The 21,069-nt window shown below is 43.0% G+C and overlaps 1 protein-coding gene across 3 annotated transcripts in view; it reads left to right on the top strand.

The window, feature by feature from the left end:
- RB1CC1 (RB1 inducible coiled-coil 1) overlaps window positions 1-21,069 on the top strand; it is a 164,290-nt gene that overhangs the window by 3,497 nt on the left and 139,724 nt on the right. For all 3 annotated transcript variants that reach the window (XM_075920708.1, XM_075920707.1, XM_075920709.1), the window contains exons 2-3: window positions 12,114-12,233; window positions 17,401-17,530. In XM_075920708.1, the coding sequence (XP_075776823.1) occupies window positions 17,460-17,530 (71 nt within the window). In that variant the 5' untranslated portion in view covers window positions 12,114-12,233; window positions 17,401-17,459. The remainder of the gene's footprint in view (window positions 1-12,113; window positions 12,234-17,400; window positions 17,531-21,069) is intronic.

Raw genomic sequence — 21,069 nt, forward strand, 5'->3', positions numbered from 1 at the left:
CACTGAGGCAAATATGAATGTGCACCTCCAGTAGAAACACATGCTGCTAGTTGTGGGCACTCTGCTAATCAGTTGTGCAGTGTTTGAATCTCTCCTGGGCGAAAACCGGAGCACTCAGCGTACAGGGAACACTGGTCCCCTCTGTTGTCAAAGGCTTGTCATCTATTTGTTAGTGGTAATTACATATGCTAAAAAAAGAACATGCATTAATGAAACAGGAAGGGATTAAGACATTTAGAGGGAGGACAACATAGTTTTTCATTCAGTCACCCAACTGGGCATAAATTTAAGATAGTTATGTTTATGCTTAGTGTTCTATCTGTAGCTCTCAAAGAATATGTCTACACTACAGTGTTATTTTGAGATATCTTATTTCAAAATAACGTGTCTACACACACAATGCATTTTGAAATAGCGCGTCACACTGAGTGGATATTGAGTGAACCAGCATTTAAGGCTGGCTGGAACCAGTTCCTGCAAGGCACCAGGTCAGGACTTACTGTGTGGGGCTGCTGCCTGAGGCTATCTGAGGTCTGTGCTTAAAGGCCCCCCCCCCCCCCCCCCCCCCCCGGACAGCCAGATCTCAGGTTTCTCTGCTTGCTTGTCCACCTCAGTGAGGGACAGCAAAGCATTTTGTCTCTGGGTGCTCTGGTTGCCCTCACTTGGGACACCACAACACCCTGCAACATGGAGCCAGAGCTGCCCCTGGGCACTCTGGTGCTTCTTGTGGACGTGTTGCTGCGAGCCTGGCTGCACTTTCTTCAGGCTGCCATCCAGGAGGTCCATCGGGGGCTGTCAGTATCCAGGAAGCCCTACGAGAGAGCTTCTACCCTAGGAGTACTAAGAGCCTCTCTGGTCTGCTCCACTAGGGGCTTGTGCCTCATTCCTCCCTCACATCCTTCCACTTACCCCTCCCTAACTCCCCTTCCTGATGTAAAATAAAATACATGTATTTTCATGAACACAAACTCTCTTTATTTAACAAAACTGGCAGGAGGAGGAGGGGATGAAACTCTGCTGAGACTGGGGAAAGGAGACAGGAGAGGGGAGAAGAGAGGGTGGGAGAGGGGATGGGGAAACCTGGGAGGAGGGAGCTGGAATGGGGAAGAAGGGGAAGGGGAAGCTCAGGGTTGGAGGTGTCGCTGGACCAACTTGATTGTCATGTACACCTGCCTCTAGGTTCACATGTGGCCTTTGGTGGCCAGGCTGGCAGCTATCCTGCCATCGACGATCGCATTCCTCCATCTAGTGCGGAGATCATGGATGTTGGGGGCATCCCCCCCCAACTTGAATAAGGTCCATGATCTCCACTCTGGATCAGGAAGGCGCCCGCCTTCTCTGGGCCCTGGCAGGCTCCTGGGAGCTGGCAGACTGGTCCTGGGGAGCGGTAGAGGGCTGGCTGCCAGTGGCTTACTGGCTCATGTTTTGGGGCCGCTGTGTGAGGGGCAGTGACTGCTGGCTCTGGGGTGGCAGGCTTGGAGCTGGCACAGGCACTGTGGCCAGAGTCTACCCCTTTAAGGGCTCCAGTGAGGCGAGGAGAGAGAGGAGTGTTCTTGGTTGAGGCTGAAGTGGCCACCAGGGCACCCTGGGAATGCCGGAGGCCCCCTATTTTGAAATAAGTGTCTACACAGCACTTATTTTGAAATAGCTATTTCGAATTTGGCGTTATTCCTCGTAGAATGAGATTTACCAAATTCGAAATAAGCACTCCGCTATTTTGAATTTATTTTGAAATAGCAGTTTGGCTGTGTAGACACTAGGAAAGTTATTTTGAAATAAGGGCTGTTACTTCGAAATAACTTTGCTGTGTAGACATACCCAAACTTACCATGCTAGCATCAGGCATGATGAAGTTATGGCGTAGGGGAATTAAGTGATTTGTCTTGAAGAACATAGGAAGCCACTGTTAAAACGAGGATTAGGATGCATTATCTACTACTGTTTGAAGCACATTACAGGTGTACAACTCATGTAGATGCATACTTGTTAGCTCATGGTTATCACATCATTAACATATTGCACTTGTCTGACTCTGTGATGACTACCTGTTGAATTGTAATGGAGTGTGGATTAATACTAGTGACTTAATAAAGTTCTAAATGCATGAAACATACTTACTCAACTAGACCTCTTTGCTAATTAAAAAAGCGGGGAGGGCGGGGGAGAAGGAGGAGTATGTGTTAGGGTAACATTTTCTGATGACTTACTGGATATATTTGAAGTTTATTAGTGGTGGATATGGCCCCCAACCCCAATTCGCTGCCTCTGCTTACTTCAAGCCAGCTCCTGCTCTCCCTCCTTCCCTCCCCACTGCCTCTGATAGAGGCAGCAATGGGGGGATTCAAGTAGTCGACTAGATAAACCTAGGCTTATTAGTTAATCAGTTAATTGTCTAGTCAACTCCTCATTGACCTCCCTAAAAGTGATAGTACTCAGTGATGTTTTTGTCAGCCTAGCTTTGAGGTTGAGCACAGCTCTCTGTCAGGCTGGGTCTTACTCTGATGATCTAGCCTTGAAATCTGTGACACAAGCATATCTAGAGCTCTCTGACTAATCACATAGTCATTGGTTTGGAAGTCTGTGTGCAACCGTAGATGAAATGATTCCTAGGTACTATGGATGTTAAAAGTTTGGTAAACTTGTACTTGCTGAAATTTTCATTGGGAGCCAGTGCTCATGGGGAGACAGCTTTTAAGATAGCTCTCTGCATGTACTGGTTCCCCTACTAAGTTTAGATGCTGTTGTGTCAGGTCAGGGACGAAACCCCACTGTGGCTCTGCAATTTAAAATGCAGTAGGAACTGGGGAGCAGGCTGCCCGACTCCTACTGCCTTTTAAATTGCAGAGCCGCAGCAGGGTTTGGTCCAGGCGTGAGTCAGGACTAAGTGGAGCTGCCTTGCCCTATCAAATAATTGAGTAGTGAGTAAATTTAACATCCCTAGCAGAGAGCCATCTTTCAAGCCAGCTACCTGCATGTGCCTGCTCCACAGACCCACCTATCTTGCTGCCTCCTACAAGAACAGAGGCTGCTTTGTGGTAGCCTCCCCTGCCCCTTCCTCTTCTCCTCCCCCCCCCCCCCCGCTTCTGCCTCTGTCCATGGGGAGCTCAGACCTCACACACATGGTCTGCTGCCACCCCTTGCTGTTGCCTCTGTATCTGCGCAGGGTGCTGGTTTTTAAACTGGCTCCCCTCGTGGCTCAGCTACTGCCTGGCACCCTGTGCTGCTGCCTCTGATACAGAGGCAGTAGTGTGGGGTGGAGTGAGGCTGGGAGTGCACTGGCTGCTGGCCCCATCCCTGGGAATTATTGAATAGTAGTGTAACTGCTAAGTTTTCATGCCAGAGCTCTAGCAGTGGCAGAGTGTTCAGAGCCCTGCTAGCTCAGTTGTTGAAGAGAGCACATCAGCTTTCCACGGAACTATAGCTATTCCCATGTTACTCTTACCATGTGCCTGAGAGTTGGCATCGCTGGGTTCTCTGGAAGTCTCAGCCAGTGTGGTTTCTAGTGCCTCTGGTCCTTCTTGGGCATCCATGTACACTCAGGCATCTGTCTGGGTCTCAATGCCTTTGGCTTCTGCAGTCAGGAGTTCCAGGTATTTCCAGGCTGGAACCAGCAAGAAGCATCCTTGTCCTCAGCAGTTAGCCCAGACTGGCCTGGTCTACTCTTTTTCTATATTAGCGCTGCACCTTGAGCACGCCTATTCGAGGTGTGTGTGGGGGGGAGAGGGGGAGGTGTGGCTTGCTTAACCCCAGCAATGAGTTAACTTAATCCTCAAGTGTAGGGTAAATTCATGCCGTAACATGAACTAACGCAAATGTGGTGATTTGTTTAGGGGTTTCTGCAAAGCCTTGTGTCTTGGTTAGTTTACAGAAGGGCACAGGGTAAAGTTTTGACAATGGCTGATGCTGGACCAAAGGTACTGTTTCACTCTTTAAACTTCTTCTGCCTTTTTTTACATAGCTAGTATGCTCGGATGAAACGTAATATTATGAGGAAGGATTTTTTGTAATTGTCTATATAGTATAGCTGAAATATAGGCTGAACCTCTCTGGTCCAGCAACATCTGTGGTCTAACATGATTTTAATTAACTCAGGTGTCCATTTATCATGGTTGTGGCCAAGTTTCCTGCCGTCCTAAAAAGTTTGTTTACATCCACCAGTCCTGGCTCTCAGTGTTCTATGCTATTCTTTAACTCTAATCTACCCTTAAATGTCTTCTAAGAGCCCAGGGAACTGGAAATGTTGGTAATGCTGCTAGACAATATCAACCTCCTGTGGTCCTGCAAATTCTTTGGTTCAGGTCTCAAGGGTGCCAGAGTAGAAAGGTTCAGCCTGTGCAAACTTGGCTCAGAAGTAAAAAACGAGTAGTCCTGTAGCACCTTACAGACTAACAAATATATAGTATCATGAGCTTTCGAGAGCAAAACCACTTCCTTAGATGAGCAGAGAGACTCATTGCTATTTAAAATTACAGACTAACACGACTACTCTTCAGAAACTTTTTAGCTCAGAATTGACAGTTCTGTATTCAGATAGCTTATCTCTCCGTCCGGAGTTGAGACAGTTATTCTAGAGTTCAGCGTATTAAATTGTAACTCAGTTCTGTTTGAATTGTTGTACTGTTATTTTCATAAAACAGCTAACACTTTATATGCGCTTATATAGTTGGTTCATGTTATCCAGTGTAAGGTTTCATTTTGTTTTGTCATAAATTATGTATGTATTCTGTAGGAGTTTTCATCTAAATGGGTTTACTTGCTCTTGATATTGTTTGTGAATGGCACTTTGTCAATGGCACTATATTAGGAGGTGGTTCAAGAGGAAGTTTCTCCACATTTTTTTCTCTGAACATGTTGTTACTACTTTCTTAGCTCTTTATACATCTGTTAAATTATCTGGATGCACAGTTGTTGATTTTAGTGTAAGTTAATGACAACCAGAAAAGTAACTTCTGTCTATACATTAGATAAGCATCAATCTCTCGGGGATGAGTGTGGGTAGGATGTGGTGTGTTACTGTTAGGATTACCTGCACTTCCCCTTCTCTCCACCCTCACCATGAACCTGAGTTTTAAGCAACACTTTCTGTTTCCTTAGCTGCTTTGCTTCTAGTAAGACAGGATCACAGAAATGTTATAGTGCTGTGAAACTGAGTAGAATTTTTTGTCATTTTTGACAATTCACTCTTCTGTGTAATTTCATAGTTCCTGATACTGTTACTGTCACTGTTCTGTTGTTTTGTGCAGTCCAAAGATACTTGTTGATTATGCCATGGATAAATACTCAAGTTGTGAACACTGTATACCATTTTAAACTGCCATCCCTAATTATTTTGGAGAAAGAGAAGTATTTAATCAGTTTTTCTTTTTCTTTTTTTGTAATGGCAACTATTTGGGATTAATGGTGTTATTAATTTTAATGTACATTTTTAAAATAGATTTTTGATTAACTAAACTTTCTTTAGGTCTTTAACACATTATATTTGTATATTTCCCTTTTATTGTGAGCTGGTATCAGTCCTGAGATGCTGTGAAAATGAGTGGAAATATCTTCATAAAAACTTGGCCTTAGTGTCCTCCATGTAAGAGTGAGGCATTTAAGTGGAATTAAATGCCTTGCTCTTAGATGGAGAGCACTAAGGCCAAGTTTGTGATCTAGGGTTTCTCCCACTATTTTAATTTCCCCACTGTACTGACCTAATGACTCTACCATCACAAGAGGTGTAGTGCATAGGACAGTATAATTAGGGCAATTCAGTGTCTGTGTAAACACTGCATTGCTTGTATTGCCTGTCATCATTGTGTGGCGTTTACAGCTGTGAGCCTGGCTGTTGAGAGCTGGGCAGTCCTGGTGAGGACTTGCACCACCAGAGGAAGGAGAGTAGTGTGGACTCGAAAAACTGGCTGTCAGTCATACTAACACAGCTCAACTTAATTGTATACTGTAAGCAAGGCCTAAAAGTCATAATTCCTTGTTATGCCTAATGCTTTACAAAAATGAGAGTTGCATGTGTCCCTCAGCTTCTTTATTTTCATGTTATTCCAAAAATATTGCCACATTTAATAAAATGGAGTACTGTTTGCTATTGTGTACAGAAGAGACAGTTTCAGTTTAGTTTACATTTGTTTCTTTAATTTGTGTTAATTTTTATAATGTCACAATCTAATATTGCGTATTTCTCCTACACTTGGTAAGATTAATTGTCAGTCTAATCACTGTTCTGCTTGTAAGCACTGATGGGTTGGATTATTGCAGTAGATAGTTGGGTTGGGCACTTCAGAGGTGACATGTTCTTATTTAAGGGGATTTGTTAATATAGGGAGTTGTGGCCAAAACAGGGTCATTTCAGCTAAAAATTCTCATTCCAGTCTAACTTTTTACATTTCAAAAGGAGAAGTGCTGCAGGGAGTACAGGGCGAGCAGGGACTCAAGCAGTCCCCGCTCGCCCCATGCTCTCTGCGGCACCTTCCTCCTCCTCCTCTTCCCCCCCCCCCCCAATAGAGGCAGCAAGGGAGGATGGGAGCTGGTGCTGGGGGGAGCCAGCTTAAAAGATGGCTCCCCCCAGCACTGTCTCTAGAGTGCCACCTGCCCCTCCGCCTCTCCCCCGCCCCTCTCAAAGGCAGCAGGGGATGGATAAGGGATGCTGCTTCAAAGCAGCCCCTGTTTGCAGGGGTCCCAGCGAGGAGCTGGGTCCCCTCGCAGACAGGGGCTGTTGCTGCCAAGCAACCCCTGTTTGTGGTGGCCAGACCTGACTGCCATGAACTTGGGGTGCTGCAGCACCAATCCCTGTTAGCGGCAGACAGAACCTTCCACTGTTCCAGTGGTCCCGGTTTGCTCTGATTGCTGTGCCTCTGCATTTTAAATGTAGTAAGAGCATTTAAAATGCAGAGCCAAAGCCTGGGTGGCTGTGGTGCTGTCAAGAGCCATGACTGCTCAGTCCCAGCTTGAGTTGGCTCCTCTGGAGCTACACCCACTTCAGCTCTGCAGAGGTGCTTTTTGACTAATTAGCCAGATCATTGCATTTTAACATCCTTATTCCCTTTAATTTATGAATATGTTGAACTGCTCTGGATTCAGTACAGATCAGTGGAGGACACTGCCACTCTTTAGATCTCTCCATTCTGAAAACTGATCATTCATTCCTACCCTTTGTTTCCTGTCTCTTAACCAATTACTGACCCATTCCATTTATCCCATGATTGCTTTCTTTGCTGAGGTACCTTGTCAAAGATTTTTCTGAAAGTTCAAGAATGCCATATCCATCTGGTCACTCCTGCTGCAAGTTTGTTGATCATTTCCAAGAATTCTAGTATGTTGATGAGGCATGTTTTCTTTTTACAGAAGCCATGTAGACTTTTTCCCCAAGAAATCATGTTAATATATGTGTCTGATAATTCTGTTCTTTTGTTCTTTACAATAGTTTCAATGACTTTACCTGAGACTGAAGTTAGGCAAATTGCTTCAGGTAGTTGCTAGGGCAGGACTATTCAACTCTGGAAGCCCCAGGGCCACAGTGATACTCACAGCAGGTGTCGAGGGCCGCCACTTGAGTGTGGTTGCATATACATGCAAATATATATGCAAATAGCTTCTTTCACACTGATGGGCATGAATATAAAGATTAAGGCAAGACTACACAACACACAGGTCCCATTTAAGTCAGTTCTGCTGATTATTAACAACATGCAATATTTACCTGATTTCCACCCATATGACAGCACTTTTAATGAGCAATGACAGTCCAAGATTTAACTACTAAAATTAATATCAACAGAAGTATTATATTGAATACTTTTTTGTTTTATCTCGCACCTGTGGGCCGTGTGTTGAGCCTCATGTAAACCCAAACTTTACCATGTGCCACAAACAAACTGGCTGCAGGCCACATGCGGGCTACGGGCTCTGTATTGAGTAGCACTGAGCTAGGGTGTGTCACATTAGCTATCCTCCAGTCATCTGCTACAGAAGCTTGTTAAAGGAGTAGGTTACATACCACAGTTAGTAGTTCTGCAGTTTCATACTTGTGTTCCTTTTAGAACTCTTGGGCATTTCACTATTGTGACTGTTGGTTTAATTTCTGTTTAACTAGTCTCATTTTTATGTATCTCCCTTTGCTGAAGTTCATTGGTACTGTGATGAGCTGCTTTGGTGCCTCTTCTCTGGGTCCCCTAAGACAGTGACATGAATTATGGTATGGTTGCTATTAGAGATGTGAAAGGTTATCCTTACTGGTTACAATGTGTTAACCAGTGGGGGCTAGCAGCCCCTCATGCACAGCAGGCAGGGGGTGCTTCAGCCCCGTGGGGCCCACCATGGGTGGGTTTGCTCCAGCTCTTGTCCATGGTGGCCCTGCCCACGTCCATTGCAGGTAGGGACTCTCCAGCCCAGCCAAAGCAGTCCACAGTGGCAGGGAGGGCCCCTTCTTCCCTGCTGGAGCGGCTTCCCTTGCCTCCTGTCTTTTAATCGTTATAGTGTTTAAACAGTTAACTAAATGAGATTTTACATCCCTACTTGCTATTAGCAACTGGTTCAGCTATTGTCCACATCTTGAGCCAGTTTGTGTTCCTTTAAAACTTGGCAGCAAATGTATATTGCTTAATATTTTATTAAATTGTTGGAAATTTTTTAATAGATTATAGTAAATTTAGTCAGTAACGTAAGTTGTCATAGTTTGATATTACTTTTAAATAGGCTTATTTTAAAAACACTGTTTTTAGTTTATTTTTTAATTTAAGTTGATCTCTTTTTTTTAAATCAATTTTTATCTAACCAGAAATGCACAAGCATGAAAATGGAGTTGAAGTTGCAATGGCAGCATCTAACTTTAAATTTGATAGTCTCAGAAGGGTAACTGTGTTAGTCTGTAACTGAAAAAAAAACTTAAAACAACGAATGGTCCTGCAGCACCTTAAGAGACTAACAAAAAATGTAGATGGTATCATGAACTTTCGTGGGCACAACACACTTCTTCAGATGAATAGAGTTAAGGGATCCAGGGTACAAATAAATATCAGAGAAAGAGAGGGAATGGGGAGAGGAAGAGAAGGAAAACAATAGGAGAAAAGAAAGAATCTTGTTAATTAGCCTTATTTAGCAGGGACACTCTAAGAGTGGGCAGTAAGTGCTGGGTACTTAGCTTCTCCATCATTAAAGTATGGAATGTAGTGGCCCATCCAGTTGAGGCCTTTGTTCAAACCTTGAGTACAGGTGTCAAATTTGCACACTTTTTTGTTAGTCTCTAAGGTGCTGCAGGGCCATTTGTTTTTTTTTTCACTTGTAAATTAAAATCTCCGCCTTAAAGGAGCCCTGACAACTTGAGTTTTAGCGTAAAATATATATTTTTAAAGCTCTGAAATAACCTAGAATCAGTAAAAATCCTATTTAAATAGATGTAGTATGCTTACTCCCTACAGAATTTGACACTCAAAGTTTGGTGTACTAAGAGCATCTAACTTACATAACTGAGTAAACAAAGCACAAAGCGACACATTAGATTTCAGTAAACTAAGGGATTAGCACTATAAATTCATTAGTTTACATTTAATTTTTAATCTTACAATGTCATTTAAACTGATTATACTCATTGTCCTTTACTGTTAGTACATTAGCAGAGGAGTGGGAAGGAAGGACGTATCTAAGTATGAGCATGTTTTGTTTATCAATAGGGTGTTCCCAGCTGTTCAGCTGGGAAAGTTGGCAACCTTATCATTCACCTTTTACTTTCTGTTAAAGACCCATATGTGAATCAACAGAGGATCAGAAACAATATTTAGATTTTAAGAAGAAAATTTGTACAGTACATGGTTTTTAAAATATTGTGCTATAAGAAACTTGAATTATTTGAATCCTAGCAACTAAAAGAAAAAAAATCCATGCCCCTTTAAAACTGAACTGTGGAAGTTTATATTTGGTCCTGTCCCAAATCCAGAAGTTCAGTAATCCAGTTTCAACTCCTGAGTATGGGCATTAGGAATGTTAGATAGCGTGTAATTGAATAGTCATGTAATCGCATCAAATTTTAGTGGTCACAATGACTATTCAATAGTTCCCAGAGGTGGGGCCAGCAGCCAGTGTGCTCCTGGTTCCACTCCTGGGGAGCCCCATGCCACCCTGTGCTGCTGCCTCTGATACAGAGGCAACAGTGTGGGATGGCAGAAGCCCCTGATCCCGTGTGTTCTAAGCTCCCTGCTGACAAGACGCTACTCTCCGTTAGCCTCCCCTGCCCCATCTCCTACTCTACTGATGTTAGAGGCAGCAGAGTGGGGGAGAAGCGGGAACGGCATCTGCTCCTGCCTGCCTCTCGCACCCGCTTCTGTAGGAGACGGCAAGAGGGGGGCAGGTGGGTTTGTGGAGCTGGCACACATCAAAAGCCAGTTCAAAAGCTGATTCTCCATGTATATCGGGTCCCACTGGCCCCACAACCCTTCACACTGATGCCTCTCTATCAGAGGCAGAAGTGCGTAGGTGGGAGGGCAGGGATCCGGAGTCCCCCGCCACGGGCATCCGCTCTTGCCTCCCCGGTGCCAAAAAGGGGGATGTGTAGTCGACAGGATTAACCCATAAGCCCAGGCTTATCAGTTAATCATGTAGTTGTCTATATGTTGACATCACTACTCACCACACAAAATAATGAAAATGTTGCAGAGGAAATCAAAATATAACATGGTTAAGGTGCGTCTGACTTTTCTGTTAGATATTTACATTTTTTTTTGTTATATTGTTTGCTTCATTTGGGTATGTGTTTCGTTTTATTTTTAATTTTACATTTCTTTCATATTAATGCTTTTTCTATTGTCTGTTGCAACAAGTGTTCTCTTTAGCCATTAAACTGGAATAATTTATAATTGTGTATTGTATTTTGTAACTTGACAGTTTCATGTATAGATTTCCCCTGATTACAAGTTAGGTTATGCTTGTGCTGTACCTTCAGTATCTGATGCAAGCCCCTGTTTTGTTTTTGTCTTTCCACTTTGTGCTTGTCGCTTTCCTTTTTCTGTCTCGCCCATGTCACATTCATAGGAGCACCACTAAAAAGAATAGAATTAAGCAATCAGAAAAAATATGAAAATGTGAATTTGTTTTAAAAAGTGCTGCTTTTATTCCGTGTAGTGATTTATGTTTTTAAAATCTGAGACTACCCATTTAAGTATTTTAAGATAATCTAGTGAAGAAGTACTTTGGGAAGTGTGTGTGAACAAACACTTGCATGTTTTAAACTTAAAGGCTGTTTCTACACTGGGCCACTTATTCCGGAAAATCAGTCGCTTTTCCGGAATAAGCTGCGAGCTGTCTACACTGGCCCTTGAATTTCCGGAAAAGCAACAATGCTCTACTGTACAAAATCAGCCGCTCTTCCGAAAAAACTATTCTGCTCCCGCTTGGGCATAAGTCCTTATTCCGGAACACTGTTCCGGAAAAGGGCCAGTGTAGACAGCCCTGTAGTCTTTTCCGGAAAAGCGCGTCTACATTGGCCACAGACGCTTTTCCGGAAAAAGAGCTTTTCCGGAAAAGCAGCCTGCCAATGTAGACGCTCCTTTTCCGGAAAAACTGAAAACGGAATAGTATTCCGTTTTAAGCAGTTCCGGAAATTCATGCCAGTGTAGACGTAGCCATAATGTAACTACTGGTTCTCAGTTTCTTTGAATACTGTATTTCTCATTTCCTTACTTGTGGAAGAATCTCGTTGATATTGAGTTCTCTGATTCTTATATATCTAAGCTATAATTTGGTGGAAGTTTTTGTCTCAAGTTAAAGTGAGTAGATCTAGCATATGTAACTAAATTTTTGTTACAAATAAATAGCAATTGACTTATTTTAAGGTAGTCTGACTCTTTGTAGTTACTAAAAAAGTTTGTTGAAAATGTAATGCTTAAAACAAATACTAAGCAAAAATAAATATTTCTTCAAAAGCAAAAACTCAGAAACCAAACCTTTCAATGTGACAGGTTGTTGAACGAATGGAAATATAATGGAATAGATAACGATTGCTTTGTGATATAACAATATTATGTCACAAAATTAGAGTAATTAAATATTCCTTATAATATTGATACATTAGTGTGTTCCTGTGAAGTGGAGTGCTGGCAATAAAAAACTTCTGTATCTTTTGTTTGCAGGTCTCTTACAGTCGTTTTGAACAGTCATGCCATTCTGTTGCCAAAATCAACTGAAGCAAATGTGCACCCTATTATCCTACTGTATTTAAAGAAGGCGGTAGCTCTGGATAGCTCCTGAAGGTATTCCTTTTTTCCTCCTTAAAATTGGTTAAAGTCTACTACATAGTGATGTATGACAGCTATCCTATAGATAGCTAAGACCAAGTTGGAACTGTGTCAATTATTGGGGGGGGGGGGTGTAAAAAAAAAAAAAAAGGCTGTACTAGCTTTGTTGTTGATGATTATGAAAGAATTCTAAGGATGAAATTAAACCCTGAGTTTAGGGTAGCACAGAGCTTTTGGCCCCCTTGCCCAGTGAGTACCACTTTAGGTAAATAGGACTCATTTTACACAAGAGTTAAAGAAGTTTTGTACTTGCCCTCTGCATTGGGATGAATTTTAATTTGGGAGAATAGATGGTGTTTAGTACCAGTAGCTCTTTCCATACTGAAACATCAGAGGAGGTCAGATCAAACTTAATTTCTGCTGGGCATTGTTTGGATGTTTTGTCTAATAAATTTGTGTTTGAGTGTGATTTATAGAAACAATTTTACATTCTTTATCATTGAGATTAAAATATGATCATGAAAACCACTTACTGTAACTGATTTATAATTAAATTGTGTTTTTAAGATTTGGAATTATAGCAATGATTGCTAGCCCGTTCTTCAGATTCCACCAGTTTGTTCCGCAGGCTAAATTTTGTTAAGATTGTCCTTCTCACCGGTGTAAATTAGCACTAAATTCTGTGATTTAACTGGGATTAAATTAGTGTGCAGAATGGGGAATACTTTATGTAACACTTTTTTTCTACTTAAAACCATGTTTTAATCTTTGAAAGCCAGGGGTGAAAATAGATGTTTTGACTAGTTTGTTTATTTCCTATCATTTGTTTGAAAAGATGGGGAGAGAATTTAGAGGGGAAATTTTTTCTGGAATTCTCAGGAGCTAGCTTTTTTAGTGGCAGCTATTTTCTTTGTTCCATTTATCTTCCTCACCCTCCATTTAAATGTCTATTTATTCTGGTTCTTTCCTAAACTTCCATTTTTGTTTGGCTATTTCTGCCCCTTGTATTTTGTTTTTAGTGTTCATATGTAAAGTGAAGAGAGTTTTAGAATAGCCTGAAGTTTGATTTTACATCAGTATAATTATACTACTATATCCCTCTATATAGACTCACTTAATCCAGTATAATAGTGGGGTTTTTTAGGTTTAACTTGTATCACTTGGAAAGGAATTTAAGCTAAACATATTGGCTGTGTCTACATTGGCATCCCTTTTCAGAAAAGGGATGCTAATGAGACACTTCGGAATTGCAAATCCGCGGGGGATTTAAATATCCCCCGCGGCATTTGCATTTACATGGCTGCCGCTTTTTTCCGGCTCGGGGTTTTTGCCGGAGAAAACGCCAGTGTAGACGCGATTTTCCGGAAAATAAGCCCTTTTCCGGAAGATCCCTTGAAAGTAGGAATAAAGGATCCTCCGGAAAGGGGCTTATTTTCCGGAAAATCGCGTCTACACTGGCGGTTTTCTCCGGCAAAAACCCAGAGCCGGAAAGAAGCGGCAGCCATGTAAATGCAAATGCCGCGGGGGATATTTAAATCCCCTGTGGATTTGCAATTCCGAAGTGTCTCATTAGCATCTCTTTTCCGGAAAGGGATGCCAATGTAGACACAGCCATTATGCTTGAATAAGTGTGCCCAAATGGGGTTTTATACTTTTATAACTAGTAAAATTCTTCCAAGTAGACACAACCTAACTTTCCAGAAGTCCTCCAGCAACAGAGCTTCAGTATGTTTGAAGCAAATGGTGAATTACTCCTACAATTACGATTTACTGACTCAAAGTTGATACTGGTTTGGAAGAAGTTTGCTCACAAGCTTTTAGTTTTGTTAAGCTTCGCTTCTCTAGAGCCAAATACAAACGTGCAAATGAAGGCAGGAGAAGAAAGAGGGAAAGAATACTCATTTTTGTTCAGATAATGGAGTAGTAGTTATTGTTCTTAGCTCTGGCAAAATGCGTAGGTTTTTGTAATTGTTGAGTCTATGGAAAGACCTAGGATTTAATAGCAATTGCTTCTAGTAGATGTCATTCTCTCAGACGCTCTTAGTTTATAAACACAAAAACCTTGAGATAACATTTAGGAAGATGATAAATCCAGCTTTCAAAAAATAAGAGTTCCCAGTTTGTATTTGTTCCTATTTAGTATTATTTTGGTAGGGTGTTTAATCCTTTTTCCTCAGCATTAAAGCGGAAGGATTTAATTGTTCATAGGCTTTAAATGCATGACTCTTTTCTATAGGTAGGTCAGATCATATTACCACGTTGTGCCAACCAAAGGCACTGTCCTCTTAAAGACCTGGAGGCACCTTTTGACTTGCATGAGATAGACATTGAAGGATGCGAGAAACTACTGTTTGGAACAAAACAAACCTCTATAAACTTCAGGTTTGCTGAAGCTTAGGGCCAGTACATGTGATGATATGTTGGATTATGTGTCTGACTTAGTTTACCTGCTGTGTAAAAAGACTGGAGTGATTGCAGTTAGTCACTGATTTAGTATTTGGAATTGATGCTGTGGATCGAAATGGTTTCATTAGGTTGAATGTTCTTGTACAAAGCAGAGAAAAAGAAATGGTGTGGAGGCTCAAGTAGCATAAATCCCTTCCATTCAGTATCTACTAGGGAGCTGCATCCCCTGCTTGCTATGCAAACCAGTTTCCCTCCCTCCCGCCCCCCTCCCCAGGCTGCTACACTCACCAACCCTCTCCCTGTCTGGCTGCTACGCTTGCCAACCTCCTTCTAACACTCCGAAAAACCCCAATGCTCGCTGAAGTGGCCCCCAACTGATGTGATGCTCCAGTCTCAGGCCAGATTAACTCTTCTGGGGTTCCAGGGTAGTGGATTTTGTGCCCCCCTCCCCCGGCTCTGGGGTGAGGTAAAAAATGAGGGGTTAAGTGTGCAGGACAGGGCTGCCAGTGAGTGGGATAGGGATGGAGGTTTAGGATCTGGGTGGGAAGTAGGGTGTAGGAGGGGGTGAGGGTCCAGAGTTTGGCCAGGACGGAGGTGCAGGAGAAGGCTGGAAGTGTGGGGTCTAGGTGGAGGGTATGTGTGAGTGGGGTACAGGTGCAGGATCTCAGCTTGGGGGCGGTATGAGTGAGCGGTATGAGGGTGCGGGGTCTCAGGGCAGTGAGTGAGGAGGCTGGGGTTATGGGGTCTCAGTAGGGTAGTGCAGGAGCAGGGTGCAGGCCTGGGGTCTCGGCAGGGTGGTGAGTGAGGGGGCTGGAGGTATGGGGTCTGGGCATGAGTAGAGGGGGTCAATTTACTTGCTTTCATGTGGTTCCCAGCACCATGCCCCAGGCACTGCCTCTTGCTGCTCCTATTGGCTGGTTTGTCTTCTCTTACTGCTATGCCAGTGACTCTCTAACCCTGTGTCTTTCCATAGACTCAATCCAGGCTTCCCACATTAGATTCTCTGGCACCTAATAGCAGTAGACATATTATCATTTTAAGCAGCATTCTGCTTTCTGTGGATAGAAAAGTCAGAATTAGACCTACCGTAGTTGCAAAGATTTAAAACTCTCAAAAACCCCTAAAAACATGTGGACAATGGACATGAATGAGGTGGGGTCATTATAAAGGATAGAAGGTGGCAGCTATAAATATGCCCACACAGCAGAAATTGTGCATGGGCTAACCTACCCTTGTGCTAAATAGAATCTTGCTATTATCACAACAGTAGTAGTGAAGACCAGTGCAGCGTGGACTTCAGGTTAGACTAATGAGGTTAGTACAAACTCAGGGTGTGTGCAAGATTTGTATTATTCACTCATACTTCATTACTGTTACAGCTGTTATAGGCAGATTCAAGCTAGCTCAGATAGGCAAGCCCATACACAGCTTTTGCTGTGTAGGCATACCCTTTCTCGGGGTATGTTGCTGGGGAGGGAACTTGGAGATGCCAGTCAACCAATCCACTGTAAGGTGAATACTGGCAAAAGTAAGTGTGGGAACTGCTGCCCTAAACTTTCTGTTCATATATTTAAAATGAATTTTATACCAAACAAATTCTTCCTGACAGAAATTGACAAGCTAATGCCCTTTAAAAGGTTAATAGTCCAAATATGTTAAGGATTTTGTTTGGTGAAAGAGGACTTTGAGTAAAACATATTTTAGATGATAAACTACAAATATGCATACTCGAGATGTAAGCAAATATTAGTTTGTGTGATATACAATTAATGTACAATGAACATAAAAAGCATTAGCGGCGAGGAGTCCTGTGGCACCTTATAGACTAACTGAAGTGTTGGAGCATAAGCTTTTGTGGGCAAAGACCCACTTCGTCAGATGCATTCGACATGCATCTGACGAAGTGGGTCTTTGTCTACGAAAGCTTATGCTCCAACACTTCGGTTAGTCTATAAGGTGCCACAGGACTCCTCACTCCTTTTGCAGATTCAGACTAACACAGCTACTCCTCTGATACTTGATTAATTGTATAGTTTTTATCTCATGGGCACGAAATAGTCATACCTAATAAATGGTAGTACCTGACAGTGCCTCACCATCTACAGCAGTTGATTTGGGTGTAACTACTTCAGTTCTTCCACAGTATAGATGTACTAACTGGAATAACCAACCATGAGTGTTGTTAGTTGGAAGCTCTAATAGGGATGTTAAAATTTGATTAATAGGCTAATCGAATAGTCAATGCAAGTTGCATTGACTATTCAATTAGTTAAGGGTGCCTGTGCCTTTGAAGTGTAGCAACAGCCTCAAGGCTGTTGCTACACTTCAAAGCCGAAAGTGCTGCAGGGGGCATGGGGCCAGAGGAGGATGACTTCAGTCCCCCACTGGCCCTGTGTGCTCCCTGCGGCATTTCAAAGTGGCAGTGCTGCATGAAGCCTGGGATTAGCGGGGGAGTCCTCATCTGACCCTCAGGACTCCCAGCTGGCCCCAGGCTGCACGCGGCATTTCAAAGCGGCAGATCCCAGGCTCCACGTGTGCTGCCGCATTGAAACACCCCGCCCTCCCTTACTGCCTCTTTCTGATAGAGGCAGCAAGTGGGGGAAGTGACTAGTGTGTCAACTGTCTGATAAGCAAATGCTTATCGGATAGTTGACTTGTCATTCACATCCCTAAGCCCTAATTTTGTATGTGTGTGTGGTTGAGCTATCTTCCTAGTGTTTTCTTTAAAAAAGTGAGTTAACTGTAAGTGATGTGCTGTGTTTGGGTTTCTTTGCAGTTTCTAAATGATACTACCAAAGTGGAAGGTATAAACTTGAGGAACGTAAAGAAATCATCATGAAGTTATATGTATTTCTGGTCAACACTGGAACTACCCTCACTTTTGACACAGAACTTGCGGTACAGAAGTAAGAAAATGAGTGAATTATTATGTTTTGTTTAAAATAAAGCCTGTGTGTATGTGTATGCTAGACAGAATACTGAAATTTATCCAACGTGTGTGAGCAGCAGCAGTACAATTTTTGCAATTGGATGTTTCAACCCAATTAACACTTACTTTAATTATCCACTACTACAGGTTGAAACTCTCTAGTCTAGCACCATCGGTACCTGACCCATGCTGAACTAAAGATGTTTCCAAACCAGGAGAGGTCAATGCAGATGCCAGCAGGTTTCCATAGGCATGAGAAGTAGGATTTGTGTTGAGTGGGGAGAACACTGCTAGGTGTAAAGGTTGTGAATCTCCTGAGCCATCTAGACAGACTTACATGCAGTGCTGGGGTGAAGCCAGAGGAGCTAGTAGGTTAGATGTAGGTACCAGTGACATATGGAAAGAGATACGAGTGACCTTAGGCACCAAATTTATCTTGCTAGATAGGAAATTAAAAGTTCAGGATGTCTGTGGTAACATTCTCTGAAATGCTTCCAGTTCTATACTCTGTCAGATACAGGCAGAACTATAAGATCTCAATCCATTGATGGTGTATGAAGGACTGTGTTATGTTCATTAGGAAAAAAAGGAGCCAGTACAGGAAGGATGGGTTGTACCTAAACTAAAGTGGAACCAGATTGCTGGTGTGTAAAATTAAAACTCTTGTAGAGGAGTTTTTAAACTAAGGGCTGGAAGAAAGCCAACAGTTGTGGAGGAACTCGCAGTTATGTCAGACACATCCTTTTGTGGGAGATCTGTTAATGGGGATTCTCTATAGTGTAGTAAACATATGAGGATATAATTTGATCAAGTACATGTAGGAGCTGAAGAGAAACAGTCAAATGAATAGTCACATTCATTTATTCTATGATAAGTCCCAAAAGTATCTATAAATATATTATATGTCTGTCCGAGAGAGCAGAGCACTAATAATATGAAGGAAAACAAATAATGTTGACTTTTGTAAATGCTTATAAATAAATTTATAAAAGGCATGTCTACACAGCAGTGTTATTTCAGAATAACTGGCGTTATTCCAAAGTAACATAGTCCATGTCTACACTACAAGCAGTTATTTCTACATAATGTCAAAATAACATTGAGCTGGAGGGCTTCTTCCCCCGACTCCTATAACCCTTATTTTACGAGTTATAAGGGAAGTTGGAGGAAGAATGCTCTTCCTCGGACTTCCTGCTGTGTGGACAACACCAAAAGTCAAAATAAGTTATTTCGACGTAAGCGACACAATTTACATAGCTGAAGTTGCATAACTTATTTTGGCTTTAGCCCTGCTACGTAGACGTGCCCAAAGTCTAAATACTAAGGCCATGTCTACACTACAAGACAAGGCTGAACCTTTTATGTTTGATATCTGGTTACCCGATTTTGCAAAGTTGAAGGTCCACTCACTGCAGAGAAGAATCCAATGTAATCCAAAGTAGCATGTCTCCATGGGGAGCTTTCTTTGTGCATTGACTTAGAGAGTGATGCACTGTGGGTAGCTTTGTATTGTGGACTATGCTCCCAATGCCCTCTGGGACCAAAACTGCTGTGGGTGAGTGTGGGTTCACGTCATCAGCATTCCAAATGCACTCGACTAGTCCCTTTCCCCTTGCTTGATCAACGGGAAGCAGTCTTTTTGTGCCCTTTTTTTGTCCTGGTTGCCTGAGCAGATGCCATAGTGCAAGAATGGTTCCTGTTTTGCAGTAAACCATTATGATGCTGTTGTTTGCCATGGTGTGCCTAATGTCGCGGTACTTTGCATGTCGCTCCACCAGGAAGTGGATGAAGGCAAATCTCAAGTTGGCATGGAGTCACTGTTCATTCAAGTTCTGGCAGTGATGCAAGTGCAGCCACCAATCAGTTCTATAGATGCAGTGGAATGCCGGTTCTGGTGCCGTGAGACAAGCACAGACTGGTGGGACCGCATTGTGATGCGGAGATAGGATGATCAGCAGTGGATGTAAAACTTCCAAATGTGCAACACCATTTTCTTTGAACTTGACAAATGGCTTTCCCCTGCCTGGAAGCACCAGAATACACAAATGAGACCAACTCGGACTATGAAGAAGAGTGTGGCATTGGTCATTCAGGAATCCGTTTGGAGTGGGGAAATCTACAGTGGAGGCAGTTACTATACGAGTAATCAACATGATCAGTACTATTTTGCTATGGAGGGTTGTGACTGTCAGAAATGTGAGTACCATAGCAGATGGCTTTGCTGTGATGGGGGTTCCCTAATTGCGGTGAGCCATAGATGGAATGCACATCCTGATCTTGGCTCCCGACCACTTTCCCAAGGAGTACATAAATCACAAGGGGTTGTTCGCCATGGTGCTGCAGGCGCTGGTGGATCACGAGGGCTGTTTCATTGACATCAACGTGGGATGATCGGGAAAGGTTTATGTCGCACGCATCTGTAGGAACTCCTGCCTCTTCAGAAAGATGCACATGGGAACTTTTTTCTCAGAAGGGGAAAATCAGAATCTGAGACGTGGAAATGCCTATTGTGATTCTTGGCAACCTAGCCTACCCGTTGCTCCCCTGGCTCATGAAGCCGTACACGCAGAGTCTGGATCCCAGCAAGGAGCAGTTTAACTACAGGCTGAGCAAGTGCAGGATCATGGTTGGATGTACTTTTGCATGTTTAGAGGGTCAGTTTTAAGAGTCTGTTGACTAGATTGGACCTAAGTGAAGGTAACATTCCATTTGTGGTGTCACCTGTTGTGTGCTGCATAATTTTTGCTAGAGTAAGGGAAAAAGTTATCTGACAGGCTGGGGTGCTGAGGCAGGGTGCCTAGCCAGAGGCTTTGAACTGCTGGCCATGAGAGCGATAAGGAGAGCACAGGACAGAGCAACAAATCAGGCTTTTTGGTCTGGTTTTTATGAATAGTCAGTTCTCATGTATGTTGCTTTCAACAAGTTGCCTCTCAATTCCTGTGTTTGCCTTTAATGCCTCTCCCCACTCCTGCAGTACAAGCAATAAAGAGACCTGTTGTTCAGAAAACATGCATTTTTATTTAGGGAAAACAACAGGAAAATAAAAGAAGTGGGAACCCAAAGGATGGAGGGGGGCTCATCGCAAAAAGGAGAGCCTTTTGCCTCTTGAGGTCTTGGAGGGGGGGAAAGGTTGCTCTTGAGGTCCCTCCTCCCCCATGTCTGGGACCCCAACAGACCCTGGATGTGGAAGCAACTGAGCTGGGGGAGGAGGAATAGGTATTTTGATCAGGGCTGATAGGACTCTGGGAGTAGGCCTTCTCCAGGCATACAACCAGATGCTCCATTACTGTTGTCAAAAAGGCAGTGATGCTCTCTTGTTGCCTTGCCTGCAGTTCCCGCATACTATCCTTTCCTGGCATTCTACAATCCAGTCCTGGTGCTCTGCCCACATCCCCTCCACTAGCATGTTCATGCACTCCATTTGCTCCCATATCCTCCCTTGTCCATTTTCTTCTGTGGATCTGTACCAGACGGGCAGATGCTGGAGCCACTGGGACTATGCAGCGTGCTGGCTGC

Source organism: Pelodiscus sinensis, chromosome 2, assembly GCF_049634645.1.
Source record: "Pelodiscus sinensis isolate JC-2024 chromosome 2, ASM4963464v1, whole genome shotgun sequence".
NCBI lineage: Eukaryota > Metazoa > Chordata > Testudines > Trionychidae > Pelodiscus > Pelodiscus sinensis.